General features: G+C 46.5%; 1 protein-coding gene across 2 annotated transcripts in view; it reads right to left on the bottom strand.

Moving 5' to 3' along the window:
* LOC105902648 (glycerol-3-phosphate dehydrogenase, mitochondrial) overlaps positions 1 to 10,000 on the bottom strand; it is a 26,752-nt gene that overhangs the window by 1,010 nt on the left and 15,742 nt on the right. For both annotated transcript variants that reach the window (XM_031558006.2, XM_042710586.1), the window contains 9 exons: positions 9,848 to 10,000; positions 6,790 to 6,924; positions 6,318 to 6,493; positions 4,921 to 5,052; positions 4,499 to 4,657; positions 3,790 to 3,899; positions 3,490 to 3,568; positions 2,688 to 2,786; positions 1 to 1,691 (listed from right to left, as the gene is read on the bottom strand). The exon at positions 1 to 1,691 is cut by the window's left edge and continues 1,010 nt beyond it; the exon at positions 9,848 to 10,000 is cut by the window's right edge and continues 41 nt beyond it. In XM_031558006.2, coding sequence (XP_031413866.1) covers positions 1,566 to 1,691; positions 2,688 to 2,786; positions 3,490 to 3,568; positions 3,790 to 3,899; positions 4,499 to 4,657; positions 4,921 to 5,052; positions 6,318 to 6,493; positions 6,790 to 6,924; positions 9,848 to 10,000 — 1,169 coding nt within the window. In that variant the 3' untranslated portion in view covers positions 1 to 1,565. The remainder of the gene's footprint in view (positions 1,692 to 2,687; positions 2,787 to 3,489; positions 3,569 to 3,789; positions 3,900 to 4,498; positions 4,658 to 4,920; positions 5,053 to 6,317; positions 6,494 to 6,789; positions 6,925 to 9,847) is intronic.

Below are 10,000 nucleotides of genomic sequence, written 5' to 3'. Positions count from 1 at the left end.
CAGGAGCGGCCGCTGGCAGGGAGCGCGCGATTAAGCCCTCACACATGCAGTGCCCGTCTTGAATCTTTTCTAATTCTTTGTTTGTTTGGAGAGTCAGCGAGTCACACTGCCCACATCTGCAGCATAAAACACAAACGGAGAATAGATCCTCCACACTTGCCCGTTCCTTGGGTGATGCAGCACTACTTATAACAATTAACAACCCCTCTGTGAGCTACCAAACTGGAGTTTGTTGGGGTATCGGGGCAACAACAAGAAAACACTTTTCTGAGATAGATCTTTAAAAAAAAAAAAAAAACACACACAATTGTGTTCTGTTTCCTTAGCACTAGCGGACGCACAGTCCGAGAGCTGTACTTTAACAGAGAGCACCAGGAGAGAAAAAAAGTAATTGCATTATTTATAGATGGAGTGAAATTAAGCACGCTTAAAAGCCAGGGAGGGCTCCAGCTTAATCAGCCCCTTTGATTCATGCTTTCAATTCGTACAGGATCCAAAAGCAAGGCACATTAAATACATTCCCTTATTACTCTATAAACGCAAGGGGCTTCACCACACAAACCACAAGTAATAAATTAATAGTAATAAAAACACAGAGTGCACAGACAGATAGAGAAATTAAACGCCTGCATCAAACACAATACTTAATTCCACTCAGCATAATAAAATCAGAGCAGACAATAATATTTCCAAGAGCCAATCGCATGCACCTTCTGCAGAGGGTGGGGGGAGAAAAAAAAGCTATCAGAATATTTAAGCATACTTACTGTTGATTTGTATCTCATTTGACACTGACTAAATTAATCTAATAAATATGTAGCATTTAAAAGTCCATTTTACACAGAATAAAATATAGCTGTCGATGAAGCCCAAGTGAAAAATGCAATTATTTTCCAATTAGGTTTTGAAGTGAAAGTACAGCAGCGTCCCAACAGAAGCCAGGTCATGTGACCTCTCGGGTGGAGCCCTGCAGACAGTGCATGAGGTATATGAAGGGCCACAGTCACATCTAAACACAGCATAGGACACATCTATTGCTCTGGTGTAATACACATATAAATATATAAATATACAATATATAAATATATACTGTAAATATGTCAAATGGCACAGTGGAACAGTAGACAAGTCAAAGACAACTTAGTTGATATGTCCTGTATGGCATTCTGTGTGCTGCACAGTACAGTACTTGGCAGTAAAATAGCTTTTATAGTGAAATAAAAACAAAAACAAAAACATTTCCACTGGAGTAAAGCAGAATAGAAATACAAACAAAGCAATAAATAATCTTACATTCATATATTTTTTTTTTTTAAATAAATGCATTCTCATGCATAAATAAATAAAACAAAAGTAACATAAATGAATAAACAGTCCTCTGATACCAACATCTGAGAAGAAAATATTGAAATTCAATGCGATGTTGAGCGTGTTTTGTGAGGCAGCAGTTTCTCTCTCCTCATCCATGGCACAGGCCCTGAGCTGGGGTTTGCTGGGGGTGGGGGTGTGTGGGGGGTGTTAGGGGCAGTGTGTGTGTGTGTGCGCGTGTGTGTGTGTGGATTGGCTCACACCCCTCCCCCGCTGCGGTCCACAGACACGGGCTCCCTCTGGTTGAGGCTCTCCTCGGCTGTCTTCATCAGCATGGCCAGACGGTTGTCTGAGACCTGGCCCTTCTTCACCGCACTCATCAGCTGAGGGAGGGACAGCCACTCAGCACATTACTCACTTACAGACAGCATCAGACACTTATGAGCAGATACCAATTAAAACAAGTCAGTTAATAAAAGAACGTCAATTATGAGTCAAACACAGTGTAAACTTATTTTCTGTTAATAGAGTTTTGAATTATGGACCTCGTTCTTTTTTTGTTTCAGCGAGTGACTTTGCAAGTTTGCATGTATGTATGTATGTATGTATGTATGTGTGTGTGAATAAAGAAGAGAAGTTAGCCTATGTTAATCTTATGTCTACGGGTACGTGTGTGTATCAGTGCCTATACATGTGTGTGTTCGCGCATGTGTGTGAGTTAGTGCGAGTGTGCACATACGTCTGAGGGGTAGAACGAGTGTGTCATTATGCTGGTGTTGATGGCTAATGTATGTTCGCACGTATGGGTTCCTCCTGATTATGAAACCCAATTTCCCTCTAATTAGAGTCAGGCTAGAGGCCAGGGAGGCTATAGCCTGTCATTAGGTCTTCACACTTCTGACACCGCCTGCATGGGTCTGCAGTGCTACCATGGCACTTAACATTCACAGCAAAGGTATGAGAAACATGCAAGTGAAGAAAAGCTAAAAAAACCATTGACCAGAATCGGCCGTATTAATGTGTCTCATGTTCTGCATTCATCATTGTCACAGGGCAGGAGAAACCTGTCAGTGTCAGAGGACACACACACTCACACACACACACACACACACACACACACACACACACACACACACACACACACACACACACGCACACACACTCTCTCACACACACACACAGCTCCCTGTTGTTAGACTGAAGCTAGTCCACAACAAAAGCTCCTGATATCATCATAGATTTTGAGCGCTTGGTCCAAAAACTGTCAGTGTGACAGGAAGGCAATTATCATGTGTCTCCTAATAGGCCTACTGAGGGAGGAGTGAACAACTGCAGCACTGACACCAACATAAACAGGAAGGCAACAGAAACACACCAACCTGCAAAAACTCAATGAGTTCCACTTGTCCATTCTTGTTGAGGTCCACTTCATTGAGAATCTCGTGAAGAGCGATTTGGTCTATCTTCACATTTATACTCTACAGAAGAATTGGGTGCGATTATTCATATGATCAAACAGTAGACCGTTTCCGTCATGGTGGGTTCAGAGATAATATTGATGAGTTGTACCACAGCCAATGATTGCCAAATATGTTATTGACAAATCATTATTACCTACTCAGGTTTAACAGTAAACCCTTTTATCAGGCACATTTTATGTACTGTATATATTACAATAAGAACAAGCTACATTTTACAGATTAGGAAACAAACAGAACATTGCATTTTGAAAGTCACCCAGACTTGATCTAGGCCAGTATCAGTCAATCAATGAGGAGACATATTTTATCTATTAAAAGTAATTACACTAAGGTATACCTCAATATAAAAATAAAATCTCTCCAAAGTATGAAAACTAATTCATGCTGAGAGACAAGGATAAAGAAAGAGAGAGAGAGAGATAATATGAACTGCCTTGTGCAGCTCAATGCCATGGTTACAGAGCTAAAAAAAGGAGCACCTGGAACAGTGTGCCTGGTGCTTATACTGGAGTGGAACAGGAGACAGAGAGAGAGAGAGAGAAAGAGAAAAAAAAGAGAGAAAGAGAGAGTAACCTGATGCCTCTCCAGGTCTATCAAAGATACCCAAACGCCCACCTCTCATCATATACACACGCACACACACACACAGACACACACACACACACACACCAGATGGGGAGAACAAAGGGGTCTTTTTAACCTGTAAGACTCGCTGAACATCCACCGTGGTGATGAAGCCCTTATTCTCTTTGTCAAATTTGTGGAAGCGCTTCTGGTACCTGTGCACGCACACACACACACACACACACAAGGGGGAAAGAATAAAAGCAGCATCAACACCACCACTGACAACATAACAACAACAAACAACCTCAGGAGATTGAGAAAGTAAGAACGAAGAAACGTGACGGAAAGGAGAGAGAGATAGAGACGGAGAGAGAGAGAGAAGAGTAGAATGTGTGAGGTTAATTCACGTGAGGTCATCTCCAGCTGAACCCACCTGTCGACTTCGGCGGGGGAGAGCGTGATCTCTGTGTTAGTCAGCTGTTCCGAGCGCGTCTTGTAGCCCATCTCATAGTGCAGGAACCGCTTGGCAGCCGCCAGCTCGCCCTGTGGGAGATGATGCAGAGATGATGTTCAAGCACTCGCCATTGTTTTAAGGGCTGCTTTAGGAAGGGGGGGGGGGGGGGGGAGAGAGGGGTTTCCAGGCAGAGGCAGTTATGTGCTTGGGGGAAAGGCTTTTCGCTTGTTTTCAGAGCCGAGGCATTTAGAGCCAAATAGCAGGAACTGAAAATTGGGGAACTGTGAGGGACTTTAAGTGCCGCCACTTACAGGAAAATAGTTCTCCAACAGGGAGACTCTCACGTCCACACTCACGGCTACTGCAGCCACTAGGTTCATGTTGGACGCAGTGTCTCATATTCACCCATTAAATCCCAAAGTGCTGAAAAAGGACATTGCTTCTATTTATGGGACCAAGTTTGTAAACTGTGTCCATATGAAAGTATTTATAATGTTTATATAGGCTTAACGTACATAATATATGTATGACTGTGTGCAATATGCATCTATTTATGTATGTATATAGTGAGTACAGTGTTTGTGTGTGTGTATATTATGTTATGTTAAACATAATTGTGTTTGTGTTAATCTGTGCACAGAGAGCATATGTGGGCCGAAGGCTCAGACAGTGTTTTGCAGAGTCTCACCATCTTCTTCTCCTCGCTCCAGTCCAGCTCCTTCCCCATGAGGTCCACGATGCGGGGCAGGGCCTCGTCGGCCGCCTGAACGTTCTGGAAGCCGAGGCGGGTGCGCCGTGCGATCACGTCGATGGCTGTGCAGGCGTACTCTTTGATCGCGTATTGAACCTGGGCACAAATCAATCAGTGGCAATTACCCAATTCCCCCTCTGCACCGGCGGAGCGGGGAGGGCCACAGGCTGCATACTGATCCCCACCCCATCCCCATCCCACCCCAGCCCACCCTGACCCTCCCCCGACACCGGCGGACACACAAGGGTCCGCGGCGGCTAACAAAGGGCACGAGCACACAGCGCGGGGCTCTCGCAGGAGCCGGCTGTTCTTTAGACTGGGATCGATAGGAGCCCAGCGTTACATAATAAATGTCACACCTCGCTCTCGATGTAGGGGAACTCAGACACCAGCCGCTGGCCCACGATGGGCCACCTCTTCCCGGTGACGTGCGACATCTTGGCCACCTCGAACGCCCGTCCGCCGTACGCCGAGGCCAGGTGCTGGGCAACCTGTCGGGGGAGGGGAGGGGGTGGTAAGGCCAAAATCTGAGCTTCATCTCACACACAAACACACACACAGGCACACACTCACAAACTGGCCAAGCCTCCCAGGGAAAATACACTGCATTTAAATAGCAGCTTTTGATATTAGATCGATAAGGAGTTTTAACAGTCCGGGCACTCATAGGGAGATGCTGGTGGGGGAGGGGGGGATGATTGCGTGGTCTGACTGTGATCCATTATGTGTGCGAACTAAACAAAGAAGAAGTTATTTCAATTCAAATGGTTTTGTTACTTTTTTCCACAAAAGGTCAAGCACTGTCAAAATTATCAGCATATTGACCTTTTTAAACATTCCGAAAACATCAGGATCATAGATAATGCTCTCTTCCTCCACGCTCTCTAACGAAGGGTTAAAACTCTTTTCACACAAAGTCGCAGAGGGAGGCAACTCTCTCCTGCTTGTCATTTCCAGGTCATTGTACAGTTCATTTGAAGTCTAACATTGCCCACACTATCCTGGAGATTTGAAGGTATTGTTTGGTGTGTGTGTGTGTGTGTGTGTGAGCGTGTGCGTGCGTGTATGTGTGTGTGTGTGTGTATGTGTGTGTGTGTGTGTGTGTGTGTGTGTGTGTGTGTGTGTGTGTGTGTGTGTGTGTGGCGAGGTGACAGTGAAGGCGACTGTCTCCAGTGCTGATCCACTGCGCTTCATGACTGATGTTTAATTCAGCCGGTGGGGCGTCGCGGATCATCATTTGGGTGCTCGGGGACTGATGTCTACATTTCTTCAAAGCCGTCACCTTTAGAGACCACTTATTCTGCCGGATAATATTCTGGTGCCGGTGGAGGTGCAGGCCTTGAGTTAAGCTACCGCTGGTTTGCGTGCAATCATTAGCCAGAACGAGCCGTTAAGGGAAAACCCCTGAGACACATGGCCTGGCAACAGAGAGGTTATTTACATGCAAACATGGCTGATGAGTCTGCCATCTACAGCCCATCTCATTTGACAGGTCTGAAACAGCAAACAAGACAAATGGCCTTGGTCAGTAATGGCCAAATGGCCTGGTCAGTCCACACTAATTACATTTATGAACTAAATTCATTTAGCTTCCATGTATGAACATTTCATAAACTGTTGAGCTCACTCCCGCTATAGATATCATTCTCAAAGGAGAAAGCAAACAGGTCATTAGAGGCATGGTTATAGATAGACAGAACCCTATTTAGTAGTGTGGACTTCGAGGCTTGAATGAGCGTTTCTACGATCAGCACACCTCCACTTCCAGGCCGTAGTCCTGCACCAGGCGGATGTACAAGGTGGGGGTCCAGTCCTTGGCTCCCTCCAGCATCAGTCCCGTCGTCCTGCAGGGTCCAGCTTTCAGGCCGTGGGTCTTCACTACAGCATCCAGAGTCTCCTCAGCCATGGAGCGATATGTTGTCCATTTTCCACCTAGGGCAGAAACAGTTAGATCACGTGTCATGTCACTGGTTTAGTAAAATCAAAAAGTCATACTTTTATTTGATGTTTATACTGAAAAAGTGTCAGTTTGTGTGATTATTGTGTGACTGTAAGAAATGAAAACATTTAAACGTAGAGAAGACAAAGGAAAGCACTTGCTATGACTATAAAATGTGACTAAACGTGTATAATGTACAGTATTCAGCATTATTTAGCCATTATTTACTGGGGGCAATGTGGTTTATGGTATAATAAACACTATTATAAGACTGAAGCCGAAGCCTGACCTGCGATGGTGACCATGCCACTCGGGCTGATGCTGACCACATGGTTGCGGCAGATTGACTGGGTGTCCTTAGAGTTGGGGTCAGTGACCAGGGGGCGGATCCCGCTCCAGGCGGCCAAGACATCTCCCCTCCTCACTAGGATATGTGTGTGTTTGTGTGTGTGTGTGTGAGAGGGAGAGAGAGGGGGGTTGTGGGGGAGGGGGAGAGGGAGACAAGAAGCAGATAAACACATCAGAGTGACGCGGCAGACAGGCGAGCAAGCAGCCAGTCACTCGGGCCTTTATGAGGGTGATGGACAGCCGCAGGAATTACCACACACAGATACGCCACGCAGGCCTCTATCTCCCACTCCCATCGCCGCCGATGAAAAGCTTAAATAACACACACACCCTCCAGTACCACAAACTAAACGGGCCTCTGTTTCACCCCCTTCCCACACACACACACACACACACACACACACACACACACACAAAGACACAGAGACAACACAGCCATTACTTCTCTAACCACCAACCCCACCACAATATTAACTCCTATTTATATCCCGGTGACATATAAAGAATTAAACATTAATGCCCTGTTGTGTATCGATTGAAAAAAATATATACCTGCCACAGTAATGGGCTGGTTGATATTACTGAATAAAACAAATGACAAACTCGTTATCAAAGGGCAGTTTTTAAACATTTATGACAGCCAAGCAGCTTGGAAATGTGAAGGCTCACTTGGGAGGTAAACGACTTGCAGATGTGCATTGGACGTGGGGCCGTGTGAAAGGTAGGATTGTAACTTCCGCCATAATAACCTTTTGCACTATAATGTTATGCATTGAAACCTGCTTGACAGTCACACAAACAGCTTTCCCCCCACAATACCGCAAAAGCTGTCTCCAGAGAGTAACAAAGTTTTGGGTGACTTTTTTTATAATGTGACAAATAATATGTGATAAAAACAAAAACTTCCACACACCAAACAAACAAGTCACACTTGAAACAGATCAAATTCTATGCTGGCTATTGAGCAGTATCACAATCAGCCATCATCCAAAGGCTTGACGGAGACAGACCACAGACCACTCGTATCAGACTGTGGGCACAAACTCCATGACACAGAGGCCAACCCCTTGAGCGCCGAGGCCATTTTTTGGCCTTTGCAGCACAATCCGGCCTCTGAGTTTCTGGCCTGGGTGACTCATGTGTGGAGAATGAATGGAGCAGGGATGCGGGGACACTCTGAAAGAGAGAGCCTCCCATACAAATCTTCACACACACTCACACACACATGCAGGCTGGTGAGAACAATGAGAAGCCAGTCCTCAGGCATCCAAGTATCTCTCTTCCTCTGTGAGTGTGTGTTTGTTTTTGAGTGTGTGTGTGTGTGTGTGTGTGTGTGTGTGTGTGTGTGTGTGTGTGTGTGTGTGTGTCATGGAGACTGGAGAAAGGCAGTGGGAGATGACTTTCTCCTCTTGGGAAGGACTGTCCACTCCAGGCCACAGTGAGTGGTAGGTGTCAACAGCGCGCAATGTGACAAATCACCCCCGGACAGACTGCGTCGTCTGCACTGAGGACTCCCAGTCAGCACTTCCACAGGCAAGGACGGATCGAGGATCTCCTCTCCCTCTTTCCTCTCGGCCAGCCACTCACTCACTTTCACACTTCCTCCCCCCCCCCTCCTTTCCTCCGTCCCTCCTCCCCCCCTGAGGCTGTGGCAGTCCCCTCTGCTCCCCGTGTGACCACAGGACTTTACCAGGGTCTCGCCCTGACATACGCCTCGTGTCACTCTGCTGTCCGCAGCCTCCTGCCTAGAGCCAGTCTGCAGTCTGAACTCACCCCAGCCCCCCCCCCCCCCCCCCTCCCTCCCTCAGCTGACACATCACTCCAGCCTCTTCATCTGACCTCAGATCAGCTCTCTCACACGCCGCCTCTCACTCAACACAATAGGAGAAAACACTGGGGCATTTTAAAGGGTTTCCTCCTTTTGGTTGTTTTCCCCCAGTGTGGATGAATACGTATGCATAGCAATAATAGTGTAGGGTGGCTGGATAAGAGCCAGATATCTCATAGTCTGCTGAGGCGTGAGGCGGCAGAGAGACGGTCATTAATATATCTCTGGGTTTGTGTGTTCTGCTCTGCGGCGGCGGAGACGCCCAGGCCTGATGTTCCACCGGGCTAATCAATCAAATAATCCAGGAAACAGCTCGGCCACTAAAAACAATTAGAGGCCTTGTCTGAAATCAATAAAAAGAGCCGCGTTTTCGTCAGGACACTCACCGCTCATTCATTTAATAAAGTCCCCACGGGCACGGAACAAAGTCGTCCGTTAGCACGAGAGCGCGAGAGGTCTCAGCTGGACAACTATGAAAAAAATGCACCGAGATGGAAAAATGACTAGTCGAAAACAATCTATTGAATGTGGCCTTGTGTATTTTGTGGCCCCCCTTTTCTTTTTCTTCCCATCCTCTCACAACTCAATATATATCGCACGTGGAGACCCTTGACAATGTGTGGGGGGGCTGGAGTATGGGAGCATGGGTAAATCTATTCATTCTCAAGGGTTCTGAAAGGGGAGTTGGGGGTGAGGAACATGAATATCAAAGTGAGAGTGAGCGGTGGCCAAATGAGAGCGGCTCATAAAGTTGCCATCAGGAAGAATCAGAGTTGTGCCTCCACTTGACTGCGGCACCCATTCATAATTAAAGCGGGGATTTGTATCTGTCTGCTCTCGGCGGCCTCCTGATGAAGTAATATCTCCACCGATGTCCAGCGCCGCCGCCGGATTAACTCATTTATTTGTGTCAGACGCCTGCACTGCTAGCAATTTGTAAATCGCAGAAAGGGGTAAAACTGAGAATGTCCCAGGCTGATTACTACAAATATAGATTATTGGGGTTAGTCCTTATTGCAGTGTTGGTGAAATAAAATGTTTAAAAGCTAAGCTTAAATAAAACTTTTGCATAGGGGGTTTGTGATCGAGAAACTGTCCAGAAATTGATGGAAATTGTTGATGGATGGATGTGTGCAATTTTCCCCTTAAAAAGTGACAGCCTCTCGCTCACCTTCCACGTCAGGGCTGAGGTAGTTGCGGATCTCTTTGAGGATGAAGTTGATGTCCTCCTCGGAGGGAACGGGGTGGGGGGTGATGTCGGTGGGCGTGTCGGTGGTCCCGGCGATGGTCATCTTCTCCCATGGCAGGAAGAAGATGACTCGCC

Source organism: Clupea harengus, chromosome 2 (genome assembly GCF_900700415.2).
Source record: "Clupea harengus chromosome 2, Ch_v2.0.2, whole genome shotgun sequence".
NCBI lineage: Eukaryota > Metazoa > Chordata > Actinopteri > Clupeiformes > Clupeidae > Clupea > Clupea harengus.
This window is presented reverse-complemented; position numbering and strand designations above follow the sequence as displayed.